The following is a 27760-nucleotide window of genomic DNA, read 5'->3' as shown; positions in this document are numbered from 1 at the left end:
AATTGCTCCTGAGTAGACACACCATGTTTTGGTCATCCACTCCTGCCCTTATGACTGCAGGCTACTCTGGAAAATACTGCTGTGTTCTTTCTCAGTCTTCCTGCACCATCTCATCTTCCATTTTGGTTCCATTCCTCTTCTCTACTGTATTCCATGTCCCTCTTCATCTCTCCTGCTTCTTATCTGCTAGGCTCCCAGTTCTCTGTTGAAACCTGCCCCCTTACACTGCTAAGAATGCTGCAAACCATCCCTGCTTCTCTGTGTTTAGCTTTGCTCCCTCCTGTCTTTCTCTTGATCTCTAATTCCCCGTCTTCTTTCTTTCTCCTCCCCTCTCTCCTTGTCACTGGTACACATTGATCCACTTGGTGATTTCCTAAATGAAATCACCTGCTTGCCCACATCACATCATGGAGCTGCTTCTCCAAGGTCAACCGTCAGTGACATCTCCTTCTTAATCCTCACTCTGCCTGCAGCGCTCATCTCTTTAGAAGCATTCTTTGTGTGGTTTGCAGAGCCGTTCTGTGTCTGTTCTCCTGAGTTTGCACAAGATCTCACCCCCCTTCTTGTTTTAGCCATTCTCCTGGGCCTTTGCTAGCAATTTCTCATTTGGAGCTGTCACCGCAGGGATGACTTCCAGACCCTCCTTCCAGGCTGGCCTCTCACCTCGGCTCTGGCAGCATTATTGGACTTGGCATTGATTCATCTGCTCGCGGCTGCCGCCACTGTCTCTCTCATTGCTCAGGCTGGATGCTGGATCTTGACAGTTCTGCCTTTCTATCATTTATCCCTGGACACTCACCAATTCACCTTATTTACGATGATTCCCTATCTGACTCTTTCTTCCTTTTCCACAACTACAGTCCTGACTCAAGCTGCTGTCATCTGCTGCCTGAGCAATGGTGAGAAGCCTCTGCCTCCCTGCATTCCACCTTGCTTTGTTCGCTATTGCTGGGGAGACTTGGGAAGCCCAGATCTGGGGCTGAAGAGTGCCCTAGACTGAGAAGGGCAGACCCAGAGCCCAGGTGATGTTGTTTTCATGACCTTGGGTATTGAAATAAAACTTTGTTCGCACTATGTCTCTATCTAAAGTAGAGTTGAAGGTTGGTAGTCAGTGGATTCCAGTGGCATGCTCAGACAGCTATGTGCCTGGTATACAGTCAGCATTCAAAAGTGCCTGCTGCCACATCTCTTGCCAAATCAAATGCAAAGCCTGTAGCTCTGCACAGAGCCCTGACACTGCTTCCTTCAGCCGGAACTTAGACTTCATTTCTCTGTGTTTCCTGTATTAGACAACGGGCAACACTCAGGACCTTCTCGCTCCTCTCCTAAGGTAGGAGAGCCAGGCTGCATACTACCCCTGCCTCAAAGAGGGTCTGTTGATCCTCATGGACTTCTAAAACAGGTTTTATGAAAGTAATAGAAAGGACACATGATGATTGAGAACATGGGGTTTATAGTCAGCTATCTTTGAGTTCCACGGTCATCACTAAACTCTACTTAGTCCTCTGATCTCAAGTTTACTTACCCATTAAACTGAATAAGAATACAGCATGCATACACAAATATATGTATACACATATTCATGTTTATATATCTGTATATTCCATGTTGGTACCAGTTCAAATGGACATGCAACACACCTACATATATATGTGTACAACATACACCCCCACACAGATATACACATATGTTTGTATGCACACATATGCTCATGTATACGTGTGCATGCATACACACACGTGTGCATGCATACACACACACGTGTGCATGCATACACACACACACATACACACACACACACATAGGCCCAGGATGGGTGGCCCATATAAGACACCCCTTTCTCTGGCCTTGGATATTGATACAAAAGAAAGGTGAAGAAAGAATTCCTTTCTTCATCTCTCCATCCTGAGCTTGGTTTAAGGGAGCCTTTATGGTTCTTGACTATCTAGGCCAGAGGTATCCACCAGAAGGATATAAATATACCAGTTTCGTGATATATTATTTGTGTTTTAATAAAAAAAAAGGTTGTCTGAAGATTAGAAAGCAAAGCAGCCACACTAGTCAGCCTTACAGGCCAGACAGCGGTGGCACACACCTTTAATCTCAGCAGCCACACTAGTTAGCTATAGAGGTCAGGCGGTGGTAGTGCATGCCTTTAATCCCAGCCCTAGAGAGAAATATAAAATGGGAGGAGACAGGTCTCAGCTCAGTCTCATTCTAAGAATTCCTGGAGTCAGGAGCGCCATTTCGGCCTGAGGTAGAGGTAAGAGCCAGTGGCTAGTTGCTTTGCTTTTCTGATCTTCAGCTTGAACCCCAATATCTGTCTCTGGGTTTTTGATTATTCATGCTACAACTCAGACATAGGTTCCTTCTGTGTAGAAAATCTTTGTTAGCTGGCCAGTGACTACCCTGGGTGTTCAGGATCCACGTGCAGTTCCAAGTCTTCCTCAGAGTGAGCCTTTAGACACAAAACAAATAAAACAACAAGAAAAAAACTCACAGCACATCCTGGGTTAACATACCTCAGTAAGAACAGTTAGTCAGAAGCAGAAGCGCTGTGGGACAATGGTCCTGTACCCTGTAAAAATTTGTTACTTCTATTGGTTTAATGAAATGCTGATTGGCCTATAGCCAAGGCAGGAAGTATAAGTGGGGCAACCAGAATAGGAGAATTCTGGGGAGAGGAAAGGCTCAGTCTGTAGTCGTCACTCAGATGCAGAGGAAGCAAGATGAGACTGTCTCACTGATAAAAGGTACCAAGTCACTAGCACAGACAAGAATTATGGACTAATTTAAGATATAAGAGTCAGTTAAGAAGCCTGAGCTAATAGGCCAATCAGTTTATAATTAATGTAGACCTCTGTGTGTTTCTTTGGGACTGATTGGCTGCGGGACAGAAACCTCTGTCAACATAGAACTTCAGAAGCCAAAAAGCAAGCTTAGTACATTTAGGGACTTTCCCAGAGCTATGGACTTTTGTGGATTAGGTCTTTGCTCTCCTTTGGCAGGTGTTGCTGCCTATGTCCTGGGTTCCAAGGCCCGAACGGCATTTCCACCATGGCATCATTTGTGCCATGGTCTGGAGACCTGTTACACTTTGTTTTTTATTTTCCCTTCAATAATCTGAATTATATACACACATTTTAAATGAACAACACTAATATTTTATATTAAAAGAATGTTTGCCGATCACTTCCCTCTTTAGTAGATACATCATGTCAGAGTAATCTAGAGTGATTCCTTTTGTTTTTTTAATTTTTACATTTATGTTTTGAAAGTGCTGTATGTATGTCTGTGGACCTTGTTGTGTGTGCATGTGTGTGTGTGTGCATGCATTTGTCATGGGATGTGTGGAGATCAGAGGACATCTCGGGTGTCATCACTCACCTTCCACCTTGTTTGAGGCAGAGTGTCTTGGTGTTAGCCACTGTATATACATGACTTGTTGGTTCTTGAGCTTCTGGAAATTCTCCCATCTTCACATCCCATCTCACAGCAGGAACACAGGATTATAGACAAGTACCACCTCATCTGGCTTTATGGGTCCTGGAGAATCTGAATTCTTCACACTTGCTCAGCAAGTGGTTTACTGGCTGAACCATCTCTTAATGGTTCCTTAGGCTTAGGTCTCTGGGCCTGCCTGTAATTTCTGCCTGGGCAAATGAAGGATTGCTCATGCGCATTGACCAGATGTTCCCAGGTGATGCTAAGGCTGGCCACACTTTGAGAACCACTGTTTTAAATGGCCTGTGAAGAACTGGAGCTCAAAGGATGATAGGTTGGCACATTGAAATCCACTGCACTCTTGAAATCCACAAACCCTTCCTTCATTCACAAAGCACAGAGCCACTTACGATACACTGGTGCCTAGGCACAGTGCAAGCTGCTGCGGATTTAAAGGTACATTCAATAGACATTGTACCTGCTGCTTAGAGTTGCTCTCACTCAATGATCTGAGGCCTAGGTATCTGTATCCTCATTTTGGCCATGGTGCGCATGATTGTCATCAAGATTTGGATGAACCCACTCAGCCTACCACCGTGAACCTTTGGTTTCCCTGACCATATCCTTCCCGCTCTCTCTACTTCCTGCGTAGTTGGGTATTGGATGTATTTGCTTTCTTTTAAACCTTGAGACTAAGATTTCTTTCATTTCTCATGAATGCCAAGCTTTCTTTCATGCTTTTATTCATAGCACACATTCCCATTTTACTTTTATGTTACTAGTTTGTCTTTTGTGAGCCATCTATATCTTTCTGTCTTTCCCTTTGGTTTTTAACTTAGGTTTACATTTATCTAGAAATGTGTGGTTTTTCTCCTGCCCGCCCATCTTTCTCTCTCTTATTCCTGAATAATTCCTGCCTTCCCACATTGAGACTGCACGCACCAGGATGGCATAGCTCGATGGCACACAGATTCCTGCTATCTACCTACTGTTCAGTGTCCGGGTATTAGGCGCTGCATGTCATCTCAGCTGCTACAGCTGAGACTCTGACCCCAGCTGCTCAGACCCCAGAGGGTAAGATCTGAAGCTGGTGGGCTCTCTTGGTGGCATGAGGTTTTCCGTTCAAGGCCAACAGCTTCGCTCCACTGCACAGCCTAGATTACAAAAAGGCTGGCTGCGCTAAAAATAGCTCTCACTTTGATTCCCACTTTGGAAGCTTTTGGAACAGAGCTCCAAAGAAACAATTAGATTCTCCCTCCCCGAGCTAACGCAGAGAGGGGAATACTTTTTGTTTTGGTCGAAGAATCATGCAATAAATGTTTTACGTACAAACAATTGTGCTGGGAAGGGTGGGGAATGTTTTATATCTGATATATCAGATGTTCTTTTTTATCAGATATAACTGATAAATTGCTTTTGAAATAGTCTGGCTCATATAGGTAACTTTTCTTACGTGTATGGGATTCATTCTTGACCTCTGAAAGATTTCTATTTGAAGGGTCAGGTAGTGTAGTTAGTTAAGAGGACAGGTGGGTAGGGAAGGTAGATTTTGTTATATTGTCAGGGGTTAAAAGATGCTGTTCAGCTCTAGTTTTATCTCAGTCCTTCTAACACTGGATGGGAAAAGTCATTCTTTTTCCATATGCCACTAAATTTTAAGACGCATTTTATACCAAAATATAAAATAGTTTAAAATCAAGTTTTCCAAAGATATATTAAATTAAATTAAATTACATATCATGGTAGTTTGAAAGAAAAGGCCTCTCCCCACCAAAGGGAGTGGCACTACTAGGAGGTGTGGCCTTGGTGGAGTAGGTGTGGCCTTGGTGGAGTAGGCATAGCCTTGTTGGAGGAAGTGTGTCACTGTGGGGGTGAGCTTTGAGGTCTCCTTTGCTCAGGGTTTGCTCAGTGTAACACACAGACCACTTCCTGCAAGTTGCAGGACTCTCAGCTCCTTCTCTAGCACCATGTCTGCCTGCATACTGCCACGTCCCACCATGATGACAATGAACAGAATCGCTGAACTTAGGCAAGCCATCCCATTAAATGGTGTCCTTTAAAAGAGTTTCTGTGGTAATGGTGTCTCTTCACAGCAATAGAAACCCTAACTAAGACACCTGGTGAATGATTTATAGTCTGATGCTTTCATTAAATGCCCCTGGTATTTCTGCTGTGAGCAGGCTCTCTGCCAGGGCACATTTCCTGTCAAATGCTTGATGACTCACCTAACGTTACTTACGCTCACACCTCTATAAAAGCACCGATGCCCAGGCTAGAGTGTCCCTGGGTGTCCCACACATCTCTGAAGCCATCCATGTGTGTCCCTGCGTCACATTATTTTCTTTAGTCTTTGTCATACAAGAATGTTTTCTGAAGAGCAGATAGGCCAGGCAGCGATGGCGCACACCTTTAATCCCAGCACTCAGTAGGCAGAGGCAGGCGGATCTCTGTGAGTTCCAGGACAGCCAGGGAGCCAGGACTGTTACACAGAGAAACCCTGTTTAAAAAAAATGGCAAGGAAAGAAAAAAGCAACCCTGTGATTTCTAGGCAGTCTTTTCAAACTGCCCATTTTGAACCAATTACTTTATTCTGAACATCCCAATGCTAAATTCTTCAGTAACTTGCAGTTTTTAGAGTCAAACGTGTATTTTCAAATGGTCTCTGAAGGTCCGCTTAGAAATCCGATTATTCCAAGTGCTTTGAACAGCCTCTCTCTGGTTCAGAAAGGAGCGGTTCTGTGCAATGGAAGAAGGAGGGGTTAGGATGGAAAGAGTGACTCTCAGTCTGGAAGGATAGCGTCCCTCTGGTTCAGAAAGGAGCGGTTCTGTGCAATGGAAGAAGGAGGGGTTAGGATGGAAAGAGTGACTCTCAGTCTGGAAGGATAGCGTCCCTCTGACTTAGGCTTCCAAGCCTCGGCATTGGCGTCATTTTGGACCAGGTGCTGGAGACAGCCGTATTTACAGAGTCTGGCTGTACTCTGTACCCACTAGATGTCAGTGGCATCCTAGGGACCGGACTTTGAACAGTGTCACCAGGCATTCCAGTTGACCCTGGGGGAGAGTCCACCAGGTTGAGAACCGCTCCCTTGAGGAATCTAACCTGAACTCTTGAGGCAGAAAACAGTGCTGAGCTGTTTCAGCCATGTTAATTTGCCATGTTGCAGGGAGCCATTGGATGAAGTCTTAGTTGGAGAAGCAAGGCTGAAGTTCAGAAGCAAGCTAGCTTAATTTTCTGCTCATTCCCGACGGACCGAATGGGGAGGGGCCTCTGAGCAGGATAATTTGTCATTGCAATTTCCCAAATTGGGGGTGCAAACCACTGGGTAAAAGTAAGGTGATTTTGGTAGTGTTTGTCTTAGTCATTGTTTTATTGCTGTGGAGAGACACAGTGGCCAAAGCAACTCTCATTTTTTTTTAAAGCGTTTAATTGGGGGCTTGCTTACAGTTTCATAGTTTAGTTCATTACCGTCATGACCGGGAGCAGGCAGACATGGTGCTGAAGCAGTACAGTAGCTGAGAGCTTTACATTCTGATCCACAGACAGCAGGCAGAGAAAGTGACCCAGGGCCTGGTGTGAGCCCATCCCCAGGCACCCACCACCTCTTCCAGCAAGGACTCGACTCCTCCAACAAGAGCACATCTCTTTCAACAAGCCCATACCTCCTAATCCTCCAACAGTTCAACTGGGGACTAATCATAAATATGTATGAGCCTATAGGGGACATTCTCATTCCAACTACTACAGTGTATTTTGTGAGATAACTGTTTTTCCTTTTTAAAAAAAACAAAAGGCAAAAACAAATAAGCAAACAACCCCCCCCCCCATCTTTGTGTGTATTTCAGTGCCCATTAGGAGGAAGAGTGGAAAACCTGCTTCATCCATCTGGTTTCTGGGTGTCGTTGCTTTAGGATAAGATGACATCTTGGTTAGAAGATGCCATGAGTTTAGGGAAATACCTTAAGTGGAATGGTTCATTCTTTGAGCAATTATTTGTGCCTGGAAAATGTTTTAAGTTACGAGGGTCTAGAGATTAATAAGACAAAGTCCTGATTCTCACTGAGTTGAGAATGCATGTGAAAGGCAAACCCACTTGTGCCCATCAGATAGATGGACTTAGAAGTGAACGAAGGAGAGTCATATCTGGTAAGGGCAAGTTTAAAGAGCTGGAGCATGGACTCGGGGGATAAAGTCTGCTCTTAGGTTCTTATAGGTGAGGAAGAAATAAATACATGGATACAGTGACAAGTAGGGACATACATCTCGTTCAAGAGTCAAGGAAGACCAGAGTACTGGGTCCCGGCTTGTGATTTCTGGGCAGGGTAGCCCCAAAAGAATGCAAAGACCAAGTGAATAGCCATGTAGAGTCACCTGGGTTGTCGTCTCAGATGTTCTAGAATGGTTAGTGTGTCAGAGAAGACAATCAGAAATTGTCTTTTGTGGGACAGCAAAATGAATTAGTGGATAAGGGCACTTGCTGTCAAACCTGATGATCTGGGTTCCATCTGCAGTACCCACATGTTGGAAAGGAGAGGACTGACTCCCACAAATTATTTTCTGGTCCACCCATTCACTGTTGCATATGTGTGAACAGATAGACAGACACACACACAGATTTTAAAAAAATTAAAAAAGAGTTATTCTTTTGCTTTTATTCCCCCCGAGAGGATTAAGTTTTAATAGTGATTTCTGAGATCTGTTTAATATCTCAAAGTGATATAACAACCTCATATTTCAATTTAAAATTTGTTAGTTTTTTTAAAAAAAATTACCCAATTTAACATTGTGATTGGAATCATGTCTGATAGGTTCTCTCAGACACCATCCACACCTCTTCAGTTGTGATGTATGTATGTAATCTTGGCATTCCCATATTCCAGATTATCCTAACCCAAACCCAAAGGGGTAACACCATAGATTGAACAGCACCAGCGCTGTCCTTTCTGTGTTTGGTTTGTTTAGTTACTTTTCTCATGGCTATGACAAGTACCTGACCAGAAGCAGCTTAAGGGAGGCAGGGTTTATTTGGCTCTCAGTTTGAGGGGTACAGTTTGTCGTGGAGGAAAGGCATGGCTATAGGTGGCCTTTCCACCTCTACAGTGGTAGAAGACTTTAGATGGGTCTTTTCACCTCTTTACATCTTGGTGAAAGACGACACAGAAAGCAGACAGGAAGTGGAGCTGGGATAAAAAAAGACTCCAAGGTCATATTCTGGTGGTGAACTTCCTACAGCAAGCAGACCTATTGTCAAGAGACCAAGTGTTCAAACAGACGAGCTGATGACATTTGACGTTCAAATCATAACCCACATCTATGTCTTTCTGGGGTTAAAACTCCTACAAGTAAAGGAAAAGCTTTATTATAATTATTTATTCTACGCTGTTTTAAGTTTTTGACCCACATAAACTGAAGCTTGCAGATTTACAAAACCTGAGCAGCCACACAGGTCATGCCTTCCTCTTGGTCCTTAGCAACAACATGTGATTCCAAGCTCACGGTCTTCCAATGCCGTGATTTCACAACTCACGGTGCTTGCTTTAAGAAACGCCATCACTTCAATGCTCTGACATTATTTGCAAACCTGACTAAGGTTGAAGCTAATTAGCTTCCTTCTATGCTTGATTGGATTGTGTGTGTGTGTGTGTGTGTGTGTGTGTGTGTGTGTATGTGTGTGTGTGTGTGTGTGTGTGTGTGAGAGAGAGAGAGAGAGAGAGAGAGAGAGAGATGTACCCACGTGTACATGTTTGTATAGGTGCTATATTCATGTGAACATTGTGTATGTGTGTGGAAGACAGAGTTCAATGTTGAGTATCTTCTTTAATCTCTTCCACCTTAATTTTTGAGACATCTCTCATGGAATCTGCAGCTTACCAGTTTGTCTAGAGTTCCTGACCAGAGACCTCTAGGGCTCCTTCTGTCTCTACTTCCCCAGCCCTAGGATTTCTGGGTTCACACTACCGGGCCTGGATTTATGTAGATAATGGAAGTCTGATTGGAGGTTTTCATGCTTGTGGGGGGGGGGGGAAACACCCTTCTGACTGAGTCATCTCTTTTGCCCCTTACACGATTCTAGAGACAACTTCATTGCCTTTCTATTTGATCCTCTACTCTGTTATAAGGTTTATTTCTAAATCTTTGCTGTCTTTTTTTTTTTTTTGATCCTACAGATGGACTTTCATCTTGGCTAGGTACTTCCTCTGCCTCTCCTAAAGTTGGTTTCTAACTTTCATCAGTGATGTCTTTATTAGATGATAATCTTAAGTTGATGCTGCCCTTCTCTGGGTAGACCAGGGTTAGGTCTGTTATTTATTTTGAATAGTGCATGTTTCTTATATCTTTATCTGGTCCCAGGCTAGTGTGAATCCAACACTAAAGACTGAGTTGTTTGGTGAGTTTAAGAACAGAATGAGGCCAACTGGTTGCTGCGTGGTGGTCAGCAGGGAGAGTGGACAAAGAGAAAGAAGGCCGGGGCTAGACCATGTCTTACTTTTTAGTCACTGACTAGTTTTCTTCTAAACCCTTTGGGAAGCCATTGGAGGAGTCTATATATAAGAACAGTAGTAGTGAAATTATACTTTTAACTATTTCTCTGGTTAATTCTATGTGGGGAATGGGTTGAAAGAAAGCCAGTGTAAAGGGTTTGTCTGGGGAACCGTAGCTGGAGTCTTGAGAGACAGTGATGCCTGGGCCTAGAAGACAAGAAAGGTATCACGAGGCTATGACAGTAATCTGGAAGACTGGCCATAGTGCTTGTGGCCCTGTAGTCAGAAGGATCCCTGTCCACTGCTTCAGGAGAGGAGTCTTCACACTCGCCAACCCTTGTCTGTCATTGTCATTGGTTTCTGTAGATGTTTTGCTGGGAACCAGAGTGAAGCTTTCCATTGCCCTGCATTTTACGGGACGTAAACAATCACACCTGTGCTGCTTAGCTCTGTGCCTTTACATATATTTTCCACCATTGTTGGTTGACTGCCCACTTGGGAAAGGCTGAGGAAGCGACTAGTTAAGATAAAAGCCCATCGGTAGGATCAGAAAATAAAGATAGCAAAGATTTAGAAATAAATTGTGTAACAGATTAGAGGATCAATTAGAAAGGTCAATGATAATTCTTGGCACCCCATGACCAGCCTAGCATGGACAGGCATCGAAACCACTCTGCACACACAGAGCTGGGTATCATCTACCATCACTAGGATGCTAGTGGTTGCTAGGATGCTACTAGTTATTAGGTATTTGCAGTATTGCCAGGGATGCTCTATAGCCTATAACCTCATAATCCCAGCCTGCCCCTCTGTACCCCACCATTCCCTCATGCCTCTATTATTGTTTTTCATTTGTAGTAATGCCAAGCCATAGATATGCCAGTAGATGCCTAGGTTACAAGTCTATCCCTTTAGCCACAGTCATTTAAATCATAATTTTCTGTTTCTTAGACTTTCAAAATTCTGAAAGACTTTAAACCATGAAAGAAATGAAATAACGAGGAAGGGTTTTTACCCCAGACAATTGCTCTCTCACTCGGGGACCCACTTCTGACCTTGACATAAGAAAGCTGATCTGTCAGACTTTCTTACACGATGGAGAACTTCCACACTGTAACCCACTCAATGCCAGTGGGATCCCCAAGTCTGAGGTTACAGGCAGGAGCTACCATGGTCTACTACTCTCTGTCGAGGCTGCTTGGTGACTAAGCATAGCTGTGTTTAAGGGTGTGGACCCTACGAGTTTGAATCCCTGGCGATTGTGTAAATGGCTTAATCTTTCTAATCCTCAGTTTCCATATTTGTAAGAGAGGGGATGGGACAAGGGAGTGGTGTATGTGTGTGTGATCAGATGAGTGTTGACCTCAGATGAAGAGGAATTCTCTCAGATATGAAAAACACGTACCAATTTAAGTCAAACAGCTGTTCACAGCATTCCCCTTGCAAGCATGCTGCCTCCCACTTTGAATCTAGAGCTTTCATCTGAAGCTACATTCTTGCTGTGATGTCATACTGGAAGATTCCTTTTGGAATTCTGAAGTAGCCTCTTGCTTGGGTGTTGGCCTTTTAGCTCCCAGGCTGGTCTCCAGGTTGGTCTCTCAGTCCCATCCCTGTGGATAACTGGAAATGGCTTGGCTTGGTTTGGAGTGAATGGGGAAGGGACTCAATGGGAGATGCTAAAACAATCGCCTCCATTCACTGTCTGTAGTTCACATCCACTGGGAAGGCAATGGGTGAGTTTTTCAAGTCTGAGCTGTGTGTGCTGGTGATGGCCCTTGGAAACCAATAATCCAGAAAGGCAAGTTTCCATGTCGTTCAGGACTCCACGGGAAATGAATGGAATACAACTGTATAATGAAAATTGTGTAGAAAATACATCTGATTAAAATTTATAATGGGACTTTTCTCTAGACTACCAGTGATTCCATCACTCAGATACCACAACAAAGAGTACCCTTTTTGCTTTTTTTATTTTCTACCTTGTATTTTCCATATTGTTCCTGAAGCATTGCCCATTCTAAGGTGAGGACCATTTTAGTGTGCTGTTTTCATTAAACTTGCCTCTCTGGAGGGCTATGTTTTCAAACCGAATTAAAAATCTGGGATTTATTTAAAGCCTCCAGGCTGCCCAAGGTGTTCTAGGAGATTTACAGCCTGATTTTCCCACCGCTTGTCTGGGATTATGTCACTATCCCACAGGATCACCTGGGGGGCTGGCTTCATGGAGAAGGGAGAGCTGGGTTTATGACTCAAAGAAGTATTAAGCATAATATATTAATGTGGTTTTTGTTGAGTGTGCTGCAATCTCTTAGTCTTTAAAATGAGAGCACAGGATACAGAGTTAACACAGGCTGTTTCTTTTGGTCCTAAATATTATCCATCACAACTCTCTAATACCTCTTGTATAGTGTGGTGTGGTAGTGACCCAGGGAAGGTAGCATCTCAGGCCCAGGGCACCTCATGTCAGAGGGTCCCTGTCCTCTGGACAGAGGAATTCTACCTCAGCTTCTAAAGCTTCTGGTAATATAAAACTCAGAGCTAATATGGGAGAGAACAATTTGAAAAGTGAATGAATTTTGAACCATAGCTCTAAGTTTATGGTGGAGGTTTCTGATTATAAAACTACACGATATCAAGGAGTGTTTGAGACACCCTTATGCAAGGCTGCTGTTTCCAAGGGTGGATTCTGGCAGAGTCCCTCAGTTTGGGGGTTCAGTCCCTCAGGTTGTGGGTGGCTCTGGTGGTTTTGGAATAACAGGTCTTGGACAGCAGGTATCTTCTTTTTCTGCAGGTTATACTGGAGAGCTTTGCCAGACCAAGATCGATTACTGTGTCCTAGATCCTTGCAGAAATGGAGCCACATGTGTGTCCAGCGTCAGTGGGTTCACCTGCCAGTGTCTGGAAGGTAAGATGTTATTTAGTACTCTTGGAAAGGTTTTTATTTTTCTCTTTAAACCATAAATGCTTTTGGTCAGTTTGGTACTTTTTGTTTCTAAACACTTCATACAAGACACACACACACACACACACACACACACAGAGAGAGAGAGAGAGAGAGAGACAGAGAGAGAGAGAGCGCAAAAGCAGAATATGATCCCTCAGTTTTCTTGTTCTTTTATTTATTGAGAAAGTGTCTTAATCCCAGGCTAGCCTAGAACTTGCTTTGTAGCTGAAGATGATTTTAAATTCTGGATCTTTCTGCCTCTATCATGACATACACTGCCATGTCCAACATGGATTCCTTTTTCTGCTCTGCTTGAATAAGAGCAACAACCTAGAAACTTTTGTGATTTTGACACACACATACATATCACCAAAATTTGACCCTCATGCACATACATATTGACATATACATATAAAAATGAGTTAGCATGATAAAATAGAGCCTAATAGTAAAACTCCACTCAAGATTTCTACTTTGCTTGACTTGGTTTATGTCCCATACAAACACATAGTAAAAACAACCGATATAAAGCTTGCCTTCTTTGTGCTTTGTGGCAAATGTATGATGGTGTAGGGAAATTAAGCCACCTGGAGAGTCCTCTCTTTAGGGTTGTTTTATTTCAAAAGACGGGTTTACTGTTTGCAAAGAGACAGGCAGGTGATAGAAGGTAGAACCTGGCATTGGGAACGCTTTTGCTCCCATTTCTGTGTGAGGGGATGACTTTAAACCCTTAATAGCATAAGAACAAGGCCGTAGTAGAGTTTTTCAGTGCTTAAAACTGTCACGTCGGCTCCTGATTCACAGACACAACACAGGCGACTACGTAGCTTTTCGTATTCTGCAGGGGTACAAAGCAGAGCCCACCAGAAGGCAATATCTCCATATGTTCAGTTATCTTCAACTGTCCCCCGACCAGGAGCCTGACCAGTCTTCTAATACTGGGTTCCTGTGAGCTGCCCCTGGGTTCAGTTCCTACTCACCCAGGAAGGAGCATGGACAGAATGACTGACTTCCACCCCAACCCCAATTTTGTGTGTTGGTAATGTATGTGATTCCCATAGTGAAGGAGGACCACGTTCTTTATGAGCCTTGCCTTTATCTTTCTTGGGCAGTGCAGACAAACAGGGAAACTTGGAAGCGTACTAGGGCGGATGGCTGAGCAAGCAGCACCTTTGTTAGTTGCCTACGAATGCTCTGCAGCTCTGCAAAGCTTTGTCACACTCCGGATGAGTCAGTTGCCACCTACCTCTTTTTAGACTTCTCCCTTCAGTCAAGGTCAGGCAGGGTTCTGGGACATTATGAATCCACATGGGATTTTTGCAAGAGTTTAGTCAACTCCCAAATGCTTTACTATTTCTGGTATTTACTAGAAAGGTCCAACAAAACTCCAGAGGCTTAAAGAGGAGACTGTACAGTTTGAACTAGATTCTTGGGAAATCTAGGGACTTAGCTTTCACTTGTACCATTTTCCTTCTTGGCAGAGGCTTTCCTGAGTACTTGCTATGCATCAGGTGCTGTACTAGGTTGTGGATCTTGATGGTTGGAGCTGCTATAAAGGTCCCTCCTGGGTACAGGGTCTTTGGTGAAGACATGTGGACAGAGGCGATGCTAAGATGAGGGCTTAGAGGTAGTTTGTGGAAAGGGGGTAGAGCAAGGCTTGCTGGGCTTCCTGGGCTGCAAGTGAGGCGCTACTACTTCATCCTGAAGTGGAGGGAAGCAGAGGATTAGGATTCACATTCAGCTTACCTCTTATTCCATGGACAAGTAACTTTGCTTTCTGTGGCCTCAGTATTACATCAACAAGATGGTCATGTGTTCTTCACAGGATAAGGGATTCAAAGCATCTCCTTACATTTTAAATAAAATCTCATGCAGATAAAAGTGTATTGTACAGAGGTTGGACATGCTTTCAAATAAATATTTGAGATATTTGTTATATCTCCATTATTAATTACCATTAAACCACTGGCAAATTTAAGCCAAGTAATTTGATCATTTCATTCTGGGACACTATTGAACATGGAGCAAGAGGAGAGTGGAAATAAGGAGAAAGGTCTGTGGACAGTCGCAGAGATCCAGGAAGTAGCTGACTCCCTGGAATTGAAGCACAGACTCTGGGAAGAAGCAAGAAGCTGGTGTGTGTGAGAGACGTTCAGGGGACAAAGACAGGACCTCTTGGGAAGGACTGACATGAAGGGCAGGAGACAGGGAGGCAGGAATCTGTGGTTTCCATCACTTTCCAGTAGGTTGTGTTCCCCAGTGGAGGAAACAGAAGTGGAGATGTTTTAGAGATGCTTTTAGAGGTGTTTTAGAGATGTTGTATTTGAGGGATCCTTGACTCACTCCAACAAGATGCCACCGAGGAAGAAGTATTGGCCAAGTCTAAATAAGAGCCATTGACCTACAGTTGTCTAAGCCATAGGTACCACATCTAGGATCCTTATTCATCCGATGGCCCTTTGCATGTTCCATGCTGTGGTAACTGTGATACTCAGGAATCAAAAGGATGTGGGTGAGGTTTCCAGCAATCTTTTTATTCAGTGAGAAATCTTTTTATTCAGTGAAGATTGAAATGGCTTTGAGAAGGCCTGGAAGCTTTGTATCAGGAATATTTAGCTGGTGACAAACATTTTACAAAGTGGTCTGTCTTTTATTGAGAAATGTTAGTGTCCCATACATTGTACTTTGCTTATATTTGCCTAACCATTACCCTACTCCATCTCTACTCCATACTCCTCACCTAATTCCAAAATAATTAGTTCCCTTTCTGCTTTGATAACATCTGTCTCTATCTCATCTATCCATGTACCCATGTACCCATGTACCCATGTATCTATCTATCTATCTATCTATCTATCTATCTATCTATCTATCTATCTATCTATCTATCTATCTATCTATCTATCGATTGTAGGAGGTCCTTCTGTATTTGTGTTGCTTTTATTGGTTATTAAAGAAACTGCCTTGGCCTTTTGATAGGGCAGCAGCTTAGGTAGGCAGAGTAGACAGAACTTAATGCTGGGAGGAAGGGCAGAGTGGCAAGATGCTATAATTCTCCTGCCCGAGATGGACGCTGGTTAGACACATGCTGGTAAGCCACAGTCAAGTGGCGATACACATTAATGAAAATGGGTTAAATCATGGTGTGAGAGTTAGCCAATAAGAGTCTAGAGATAATGGGGCAGGCAATAATTTAATTAATACAATTTTTGTGTGGTTATTTCGGGGGTTAAGCTAGCTGGGCAGTGGGATGTGACCCGCTCGCCTCCATGCAACATCTGTCTATCTGTCTGTCTGTCTATCTGTCTATCTAGCTATCTATACATTGAGATTCTTTTTATGAGGGAAACATGCTATTTGTACTTCTGAATCTGGTTCATTTTGCTTAACAAGGTAGTCTCTGGTTGCATCCTTTTTCCCGAAAGTGTCACTGTTTTATCCTTCTTTATGTCTGTCTTGGATAGCAACTAAATATGTGGAGCCCATTTGCTCACTGAAAAGAGCCTGTGCCTCCAGGACTTCTTACATCAATCACATACTAGAGCAATTCTAAAAAGTGTCTTAAAGCATGAAATGTTTTGGAATGTTAGTTAGCCCTTGACCCCCTTGCTTCCTTTCTTCCTCTTTGTCCTTTGTATATTCCTGTTGATTTTGTCTCCTCCCTGTTATGCCTAATGAGTAGGAATTTGATTAATTCCTCTTGTTGCCCCCAAACCTTGGGCAACCCTAGCTGAGGATCATGTTTCGTGGTAGAAGGAGGTCACTATTCAGTAAACGAGCCACTCAGAAGGTGACACTTAGATGCTAATCACGTTGTCCACCAAGTTCATCCTCACAGCCGTTTCACGAAGCTCATGCTATTAACATTTTTATTTAATAGACTGGGAAGAGGGCATGTAGCTTGCTCCTGGTTATGTAGCCGGAAACTGGAAGGCAGGTGGCTGGCCTTCAGTGCTCTTTAACCACGTTAATGATCTCTGGACACATTCTTTAAAGTAAGTCCTATGATGTGTATCTTATTATATATGTATTTTGAGACAGGATCCAAGGTCTCACAGATGACCTCGAGTTCTTTATATAGCTGAGGATGGTTTTGAACTTTTGAACTCGCTGCTTCCTCCCACTGAGTGAGAGGATTACAAATGTATATCACCCTCCGGTTCATGCAGGGCTGGAGATCCATGCAGGCAGGATTTCATGCATGTTTGGTCAAACTGCTCCCTGAGCTAGACCCCAGCACCTGTGATGCTTCTAATTTTTACTTTTATTAGTTCTTTGAGAATCTGGTACAATGCATTTTAACCACATTCATTCTCCATCTCTTCCCAGATCCATGACCACACACATTTCACCATCCACTAACTTTATGCTCAAAACAAACAACACACACACACACCAAAACCACAAAACCAAAAAAATCCCAACCCCCTCCCAAACCAAAAAACATCAAGACCAATTTGTGCTGCCCAAATGTTCTTAGATATGTGACCTTCCATGGTCAGCTCAGGAGCTTTACTCTCGGAGTGAAAACTTTCCCTCTCCCGGGAGCTAATAATTGCCGATAGTTCTATGGCCCGACTCCCCTTCCCATGCTGGGACATGGTCTGACTTGGGCTTGCACACGTCTTGGTCTGACTTGGGCTTACACATGTCTTGTGCATGCTGTCACACTGCTATGAGCTCCTGTGTGCAGCTGCCCTGATGCCGATTTTTCATGACTCTCTCTGCTGCCATGAACATGAATGACGTCAATGCAGTTTGCTGGCTTCTAAAGCTTATTTCCTTCTCTCCTAGTTCAGTTCTTAACTCTGGACAAGGAGACCTCTCTTTAGAAAAGAATCATGAAATCTGCTCATAGCAGGCTTCTTCAGGTCAGAAATCTGTGGGGCCAGGGCTTCCTGTGGACGGGGCTTTCATCACAGCCTGCTGCTGTGTCTCACCAGTCTTCCTTCATCCCCTTCCCTTCAAGGCTCTTTTTCCATCTGATTTGCAGTGAGCATTCAGGGGGTGAAATCTTTCCTGGGAGCTGTCTTCTGACATCAGCCTTCTTGAAATGCCTTCCCCGCAGCTCAGAATCAGGCACCAGGGAGACAGCTGTGTTATCACCACTAATTCTGTCTTTTGGGGTGTGTCTGTGTGCATGGATTTCTGACACTAAGATGTTTGTCTTTCATCACTGGATTCTCTTTTTGAAAACATGCTATTTATTTTAAATTACGTGTATACGTCTGTGAGAATGAGCACGTGTAAGTACAGATGCACAAAGAGGCCAAAAGAGGGCAGCAGATCCCAAGGAACTGGAAATACAGGAAATTGTGAGCTGCTCAGTGTGGGAGCTGAGAACCAAATTTGTATTCTGTTATAGGGAGCTGCCCAGAGCCGAAATAATCACACAGAAACCATATTCATTAAAATACTGCTTGGCGCATTAGCTCTAGCTTCTTATTGACTAACTCTTCTATTAATTTAACCCATTTCTATTAATCTGTGTATTACCACGTGGCAGTGGCTTACCAGGTAAAATTCCCAGTGTCTGTCTCTGGCAGCTCTATGGCATTCTCTCGACTCTGCTCTTCTTTCTCCCAGCATTTAGTTCTGTCTTGCCCACCTACCTAAGTTCTGCCCTATCAACAGGCCAATCCAATTTCTTTATTCATTAACCAAGACAGAAGGACCTCCCACATCCGTGTTCTCTGTAGAAGTAGAAGGTCTTGACCACTGAACCATCTCTCCAGCCTCTGAATTCTGGTTTTAATTTGAATTTCTACTTACCTTTCCTTAGGTTCATATTTAAAAAGTATTTCTCATTCTAATTATAAAAGGGACTGTAAAAAAAGTCAAAACAAGCTATCTTTTAATTTACATTTACCACTTGAGTGCTAACAATGGCAAAAACAAGGAAGGAAGCCTGGTATGCTAGCCTGTGGCTATGGTACTTTCCTTCAGTGTTATTTTGTGTTAGGTTCAGAACTTTGAGATCCTTTCATTTGAAACCGGGTGAATTTTAACTCTGAAGGTTTCTGGTTATTTGCACTCCCTCCCATGAGAATATCTCATATTTGGTTTGGAACTTTAAGCTCTTTAAATTTTAAATTAAGCCATATGGATTTTAATTCTGAAGGTTTCTGGTTATGTATACCCTATCACTACTGACTTTTCAGTGTGTGGATATGTTTAAGAACATAGGCAAGTACAATCTGGATGCTACTTTCCATCCATCCATCCATCCATCTATCCATCCGTCCGTCCGTCCGTCTGTCTGTCCATCTGCCCATTTGTCCATCCATCCAACATCTGAACCTCAGCATTCCAGCTCTCTCCGGGAAAGCTGAAAGACACCATGGAGATCAATAAGGAATAAAAGTATTCAGCAGTGATGAAAGCACTCAGCCGTAAGGGATGCTCATTGTGCTTGCAGATATGACCATTCCCATGGTGCAGAGTAGAATGCAGTCTCTTCGTAATATGTCTGTCACAGGAGGCTTATAGCAGCCCGAGACTCAAGTGCAAATGTAGGCTTCATGTGATGTTTGCAGAAAGCATTCTTTTTATCCAATGAACCTAAAACTTTGGTGGTGTTAAAAGTTTACAAACATTAAACCTCTTCTATATAGAATCATGGATCATAGAACCTGTGTGGACCACATTTGCTGTGTCACCATGAAGGCAAACACTGCAATTTGGCAGGGACTTCCGTCTTCTGTCTACAGACTGTCACATCCAGCTCTGGTTTAAACTCATGATGCTGAAGCATCCACGTCTGGTATGAACATGGGGTATTGTTCTCTGGCTCAGAAGCCATGAAACCCAAACCTTGGCTTAATGGTGAGGCTACCGAGCCAAGTGGTTTTCAGTATGGATTTTAGGGTCACACTGCTTAGATCTGTGTCTAGACTCCAATGTCTTTGTATCACTGAGGCTCATTTTCCTTATTTCCAAAATGAGGATGCTCCCAGCACAACGGTTGTGAAGAATACAAGACCCTAGCTCTGTGCATGGGAAGTAGGGAGTACTGAATAAATTAGCTAGGATAATGACTATTAATTAGGCATGGCACATTGTGGGAGTCATATAAAGCTATATCTCTTCCTGCCTTCTGGTTATAGGATCTTGACAACTAATTACTACCCATAAGAGACCTTCTTTATAAGTCTTTGATTCCGATATATCACTTTAAGAGTCTCTTGATAAATTCATACATATACTTTGTTTTAGGTATTAGTCACAGTGGAAAGTGTAAGTATCACTAGAGGAGACCTGGGATCTAGACCTTTATATTAGCCCAGAGGTCTTACAACAAGCTCCATGGGTTTATCCAAACTGTTTTGTTTTCCCAAGTTTTACAGCCTGGAGTACTCTAGCCGTATAAACCCTCTTGTCCAACTCCAATTTCAGTGGGAATGTGCTGGACCTCAAAGGGTTTATAGAAGCTCACAACACATGGTACAGGAGTTGCATCTGAGCTTATACGTCTCGTCCAGAAACTAAGCACATCACCTAATATGTGCTTAGGTATCACACCATTCTGGGAGTGGGCTGCTGTCTGCAGTATTCTAAAGTGGATAATGGCTTGATGAAAGCATTCTCCGAGGACCACATAAAATTGTGTGTATTTATATAAGAACTTACAGTGTGTTCCCATAAACCTAACAGGATAGAATAAATGTACTTCATCCTCTCCCATTTGGCAGGATCCCTGAGCCACCACTCCACTTAGGAACCATAGCAGCCAAGACCCTTGGCTTCCAAGTGGTGTAGAGTTTCACCTCTGGAAACAGAGCAGGGCCTTCACTGAGTCTTGCTAAGTGCGAGTGAGATTTGCTTTCTGTGTTTTGTCCATACAGTTTAGTTTTCCTTTTATGACAAGGACTCTCATTTTTCCTATTTCTTTACTTTCCTCCCCTATGTGCCTAGTCCAGTGTCTCTGAAATTGTTTAAGGAGAAATACCGCAGAGAGTTTTGTTCGCTCTCCCCCACATCATCTGTGAGGACAACAGCTGCAGGGGCGTTTAGTGAGGGATTGGGTCCTGTCTCTCTTGGGCACCCCTCCCTCCACCTGAGATGGGCATCCATGCTGATGGGCAGCTTCAGACTGACAGGTGACAGCCTGGAGCTCCAGCCTGGTGAATACATGCATGCCATGCATGCATGCATGATGATGATGATGATGCCCTAGTGTTTTTCTTTTCTAAAAGAAGTGGATAGGGATTGGGGGAGGGGCGGTGACTCAGCAGTTAAAATGCTCACTTTGAGGACCAGAGCCAGGTTGCCCAGAACCCATGTAGATGTAGGGTGGGCTTGCTTACCCACTTGTAATTCTAGCACCGGAAAGGTGAAAACAGAAGGTCCCCTGAACAAACTGGGTTAACTAATCTTCTTGTTTGACCCAATTTCATCTTTTATGACTTAACATCAACATCAGGTTGATTGACACTTATGCTTCTCCTAAGATAGATTTTTTTTTTTTAAAAAGACATTTTTCTCCTCCCCCCACTGGTCTCCTTTTGAATTTCTCCATTTGTGAATGATCATAATTTAATTTATATGAGGAATGTTTTATCTTACAAATCAAGTCTGGTCACTGTGACATCAGGCATCCACATGGAATTGCTAATCCATGGGCCATTTCTAACGCATTTTACTACAGTCTGCTTTTCTATGATAGCTAAGATGTTATATTGCATTATAATTCATTTTAAGCATTTACCCAGAATTATCAAAAGCATCTATACTCAAGCAAACTCAAAGAAAAACATTCTATGATTCTGTCCCCAAAAGACTATCATTTTAGATTTTAGGTGAATGTCTTTGAAGAATCATTTTTAATGCCCTTTGAAAGGAAACTAAAATAGAATCTTAAAGTCATATCTGTTTACCTTCTCTCTATCATCTGTCTATCTATCTATCTATCTATCTATCTATCTATCTATCTATCTATCTCCTACTTACCTACCTACCTACCTATCTGAGGTTTTGCCATGTTGCTAGACTGGTCTCAAACTCTAGTGACGGACTGTCTTGCCTCAGGCTCCCAGGTAGCTGGGATGCAGTGCATACTTTCATACCCAGCTAAAAGTCACAGTTTAACTGCAGCCTGATTGGATCTTTTACATCTGACAGCTTTGATTTTCCTAACTACTCCCCCTTCTCTTTATCCCACCCAACTGTCTGCTCTCTTAGGAGGAGAACAAATGTGCTTACAATTAACTTTTCCATATGCGTTACTCAAACCCCCTTCTCCCAGTCCAACATTGTTCTTCTTCCTTGTTTCCTGAGCCAAATCTGGGGCTTTCTTTAGGACCCAGCACAAATCCCAGTTCTCTCTTATTTTGAATCATGACTGGTGATACCTACTGACCCCAGAACCACAGCCTGGTCCATTCTTCCAACCCTCCATGTATGACAGGAATCGTTCCAGTATCTATGGGAAGAAAAAGTGCAGCATCTCCCAACATTTCCCAGCATCATCTTCCAGCATCATTTCCCAGCATCTTCTGCCTTCCTCAGCATCCCCACAGCATCCCCCAGCATTCCCACAGTATCCCCACAGCATCCCCCAGCACCCCTCAGCACCTCTCAGCACCTCCCAGCATCTTCCAGCATCTCCCATACATTCTCCCATGTATTCTGGATTCCTCACTGAGGAATGACTCTTAAGTGAACCTCCTCTTCACTTTGCTGTACCGTTCAGAGAACACTCAGAACTAAACTCTCTACCTTTATTTGATTCAGTGATTATTCACTTATAAACCTGAAATCACAATATCTGATGACTAATATTCATCTTTTTTCTATTTCCTATTGTAATCTCTAAAACCCAATCCATATTTATCAGTTTTCTTTCTCTGACTACTCTATTAAAATATTTTCTCATCCCACATCTGTTCATTCTCACATTCACTCCACAAATATTTACTTAGTGCCTCCAATAACTCAAATCCTTGTAGCTGCTGAGACTCAGTAATGAGGGGAGCCAATGCTTGTTCTTATCCAGGAAGACCCTGGTCTCATTGAGGGTGGAAAGACAGATGGCAGGCGGGTAGATGCACAGTTATGGCATTTCCAATAAGAAAAAACTGCTATGAAGAAGAAAGTGGGGTGTTGTGATAGAATTTCTGCTAGGTTGGAGTCGTCAGGAGAAACGTGTCTAATATGTGAGCCAAGGGGCGGAGGAGATGGTTCAGTAGGAAAAGCAATTGTGCATAAGGATTGTAGTATGTTCTCACAGCACCCATGCAAAAGCTGGGCACCGTTTTATTTGTTACCTAATGCCAGGGGTATGGTATGGTGAAGGCAGGTGAGTCCTTCGAGCTTGTTGGTCAGAGAGCCTGGATGAATAGATGAGCTCCAGGTTCAGCGAGGGACTGTCTCAAAAAATAAGGGTCGAGAGCCACAGAAGGAGATACTTAGTGTTGGCATGTGGTCTTCCACACATGGACAAAATACACACACTTGGGTGGGCTCATCCACATGGACATGGACATACCACAAAGAGAGGGGGAGGGGAGAGAAAGAGAGAAATGAACATACAGAGAACTGGCAAGAACTTCCAGGAAAGTAGTAAGTCTCTAGGACTAGCCTGCTGGACTATTTCTGGGAACTGCATGGAAGCTGTTGGGGCCAGTTGCTGGAGAACGAAGCATCAGACCGGATGGCAAGAGTTATGTACACAGGACATGGTGCCCATGGGAGAGATATTCAATATTGTTCTAAAGATGATCGGAGGCATGATAACATTTGCATTTTATGAAAGCCAGTCTCATAAATCATGGGGAACTGGTTGTAGGGTTAAGGTAGATGAGGGAGTCTCACTGAAGAAAACATGTCAGGAAAGTAACAGTAGTGACTTTGGGGTCGTGGCCAGGGAGCAGAGACAAGGCACTGGAGTTCAGGATGTTTTGTTTTGTTTTTTGGAGTTCAGGAAGTTTTGGCAATGGGAGCTACAAGACCCACTGATTGATGGGGCTGGGTGTGGGGCTCACAAAGGGAAAGAATTAGAAAGACCCCAGGTGTTGCTTGAACCATTGACCAAGGCTGCACAATGAGGCGTTTCACAGACTCAGACACACCACTTCACCCATGTGAGCTGTCCTTATGCTATCAACCCAGTTGCTAGTGTTGCTTTAGTTCATGTGCTCTCATTAATACTACAAAGCTATTTATATTTCTGACAGTACACAGAATGACTGCATTGTCTTACAGTTTAAAATTTCCCAGAAATTTTAAATACCTGATTTTCATGTGTGTATCTCAAGGGTATTTTCTTTTTATTTGCATAATGTATATTCTGCAGGCATTCATATCGATATTGGTTCAAATACAAAATCCGAAGGCAGAGTCAACTGGATAAATTACAGTTTCTAGTTTCTTAAATCAGCCTTTATTCCCTGGTAGTTTTTTCTTTCCCCTGCTGGTCTGTTTTGTTTACCTTTCATCTTAGCCCCTGAATCCATCCTCCCCGCCTCTGCATTTTATTCTTTGAAATCCCTTGTCTGGTGACATTGCTTCCACATGTTAGGATTTGAGTTTTTCTCTGGAGCTATTCTGTTTTCTTTCCAACATTTCCTGATGTCTGTGTCCTGAACAACTTGAAGCCGACTATTGTACACAAGAGGACCTGCTGTGGTCATTCTCTTTGCACTTGTTGGTTGATACTATCAAACAGCTGTTCATTTCTTCCTCTCTAAGGAGGCTTGTAAATCCAAACAGTTTTCTCATCACCTCCAGGTCGGGACTCCATATTTTTGTTCTCACACAGTTTGTTAATCTTTGGTTATTTCAGAATTGTCGCTTTAAAATTTTTATTAGTTCTTGGCGAATTTCATACATGATATTTAGATTATATCTACTCTCCCCAAATGCCTCCCAGATCCACCCCATTCTATACACATCCAGTTTTATATTCTCTTTTTACACACTCGTTGAGTTCCGTTAGTGCTGCCTGTACAATCTTGGGTGTGTGGCTCTACCTGGGGTCACACACTGAAGGAAAACAGATTTGCCTTCTCCTGGCAGCTGTCAATTGCCAATTGGGATTTCGGGACCACTTTTTCCTTCCCTGTAGGAATTTTTGTCAGACCAGCTTCTGTATCAGCCTTATGCATGCCATCACCACCACCATGGTTCACATGTGTGGCTTCCCTGTTCTACCTGGAAAACATTGTTTTGTTATAGTCATCCACCACCTCCAGCCCTTAGAATCCTTCTCTCTCCCCTCCCCTCAATTATTCCTGAGCCTTGGGAGGAGGGTTTATGATGTAGCTATCACGGAACTTAATGGTAAGACCCCACTGTGGAAGACAGCATATACTTAAATGACAGAACGTGGAGAGATCAGGTTAATATTGATGCTTTAGTTTCATCCTTATTGTCTGGCTTTCATAGTTCTGGATGGAGCTCTGCGCAGTGCTGGAGGGAAAGGTTGTTATTAATTTATCCAGATGTAAAACTTACAACAAATAAGGACCAGCATGGAAAGAAAGGCACACTGGCACAATAGTGGCACAAATGTCATGGGAGTAAACAATCAGTTTCTGATTGGAATTAAAAAGGTCTGCTCCATAAGATGCACCTGTACCTGATTGGAATTAAGAAGGTTTACTCCACAAGATGCAACCCATACCTAGCATCATTACGTGGGCCAAGAACCTGTGTCTAGACAGGTTCTAGGTCCTAGGGAGAACCTATTATTTTTGCTCTGCTAAAGGAAGATAGTATAAAACCACCTCCTAATGAGCTATTATTATACCCATAGACTAGTTCATTTCTCAAACTCCATTAGAGATGCTTCTTCTTACAGTAGATGATGATTAACAGAGAACCACAACTTTAATTTTTAGAATTATTTATTTTTTTCTGGGTATGTGTGTGCACACATGCCACAGACAGTGTGACGAGAAAAGAACCACACTGAATATGGACTGAGAACACAATCTAAATAAAAAGAGAAGAGAAGTCAGAGAATATGTTGAGCACTCACATACATCCCTGTATACTTTCTGACTGTGCACAATGGGATTTATCTACCTCCTACTGCCATGCCTTGATGAACAGACTCTGAAAGAAACTATTAATAAATGGGACCCCCTGAAACTGAGAAACTTCTATAAAGCAAAGGACACAGTCAACAAGACAAAATGGCATCCTACAGATTGGGAAAACAGCTTCACCAACTCCACATTGGACAGAAGACTGATCTCCAAAATATACAAAGAACTCAAAAAATTTGACATCAAAAGAACAAATAATCCAATGAAAAAATGGGGTACAGACCTAAAAAGAGAACTGTCAACAGACAAATCTCAAAGGGCTGAAAGACACTTAAGGAGATGATCAACTTTTTTAGCCATCAGAGAAGTGCAAATCAAAACAACTCTTAAGATTCCATCTTACACCTGTCAGAATGGCCAAGATTGAAAACACTGATAACAACTTATGCTGGAGAGAATGTGGGATAAATGGGATGCTCCTCCATAGCTGGTGGGAGTGCAAACTTGTATAACCACTTTGGAAATTAGTATGACAATTCTCAGAAAATTAAAAAGCAATCTATTGCAAGACCTAGCAATACCGCTGTTGGGTATATACCCAAAAGACTCTCAATCATACCACAAGGACATGTGCATAACCATGTTCATAGCAGCATTATTTGTAATAGTCACAACCTGGAAACAATCTTAATGCCCCTCAAGTAGGGAATGGATAAAGAAAATGTGGTACATTTACACAATGGAATACTACACAGTGGTAAAAATAATGACACCTTGAAATTTGCAGGCAAATGCATGGATCTAGAAAAAAACCATATTTAGTGAGGTAAACCAGACCCAGAAAGACAAACATAATATGTTTTCACTCATAAGTGGCTTTTAGACATAAAGCAAAGAAAAAACAGTGTACAGGCCACAACCTCAGAGAAACTAGACAACAAAGAGGACACTAAGAGAAATATGCATGAATCTACATAGGAAGATGAAGAAGACAAAATTTCCTGAGTAAATTAGGAGTCTGGGGATCATGGGAGAGAGTAGAAGAGGGAGAGGGAGAAATGGAGAAAAATGTATAGCTCAATAGAAACAACAAAAAAAGAAATTGCTGTTTCTAGTTCAATCTAAGAATCTCTGTCTTTTATTTTAGATAATAGTCCATTCACATTTAATATAACCACTGATAAAATTCACTAGACCTTGATTCCTTTTAATATTTTCTCTTAATTTTTGATTGTTAGTAGTTTGAATATGATGTTGCCATGTATTTTAATTTATCCTTTTTGTGGTTCAATGAATATTTTGCCCATGGATTGATAATTTTGACTGAATTTAGGAAGAATTCAGTCATATGTGTGTAGTCTAAGTGGTAGGAAGGTCAGAGGGATAAAGTACTGAAAGCAAAGGGTACATGCCAACTTTTTCTTTAGGAAGTTTTTCATATGTGACCTCAGGTTATTTTTACATAACACACTACCCAGAATGAAGTTACAGGTCAATGTATTACTGTAGCAGAGGCTATGAAGTGTAGCTATTATTTCCTATAGCTATGTGTACTGAAGTTGTATAATGCAGGAAGTTGGGAGATGGATACTAGATTAAGCAGCAGCCAATGCGTGAGGGTTCAGACTGATACCATTTCTTCTCATTACTGGCTTCTTTGCTATGTGCTGGTGTGAATGTCACAATAGATCTTGATTTGAGAATCCTGGGTTCAAATTTGACTCTGCCTTTTCTAACTGTGTGCCTTGGGGCAAAGTCTTTGATCTTCCTGTGTTTACTTCTCCATTAGAAAATGAAGAAATAACAGCACTCATGAGGTTTATGAGTTCTATATAAGATTCACTTAAGTGAATTGGTATAGTAAAATCCTTGGAACAGTGAGTGTACTTCTAACTGCTTGCAT

General features: G+C 42.6%; 1 protein-coding gene across 1 annotated transcript in view; it reads left to right on the top strand.

Moving 5' to 3' along the window:
* Dner (delta/notch like EGF repeat containing) overlaps window positions 1-27760 on the top strand; it is a 297016-nt gene that overhangs the window by 196608 nt on the left and 72648 nt on the right. The window contains exon 7 of the mRNA XM_048459360.3: window positions 12716-12829. Coding sequence (XP_048315317.3) covers window positions 12716-12829 — 114 coding nt within the window. The remainder of the gene's footprint in view (window positions 1-12715; window positions 12830-27760) is intronic.

Source organism: Myodes glareolus, chromosome 1 (assembly GCF_982192425.1).
Source record: "Myodes glareolus chromosome 1, mMyoGla1.1, whole genome shotgun sequence".
NCBI lineage: Eukaryota > Metazoa > Chordata > Mammalia > Rodentia > Cricetidae > Myodes > Myodes glareolus.
This window is presented reverse-complemented; position numbering and strand designations above follow the sequence as displayed.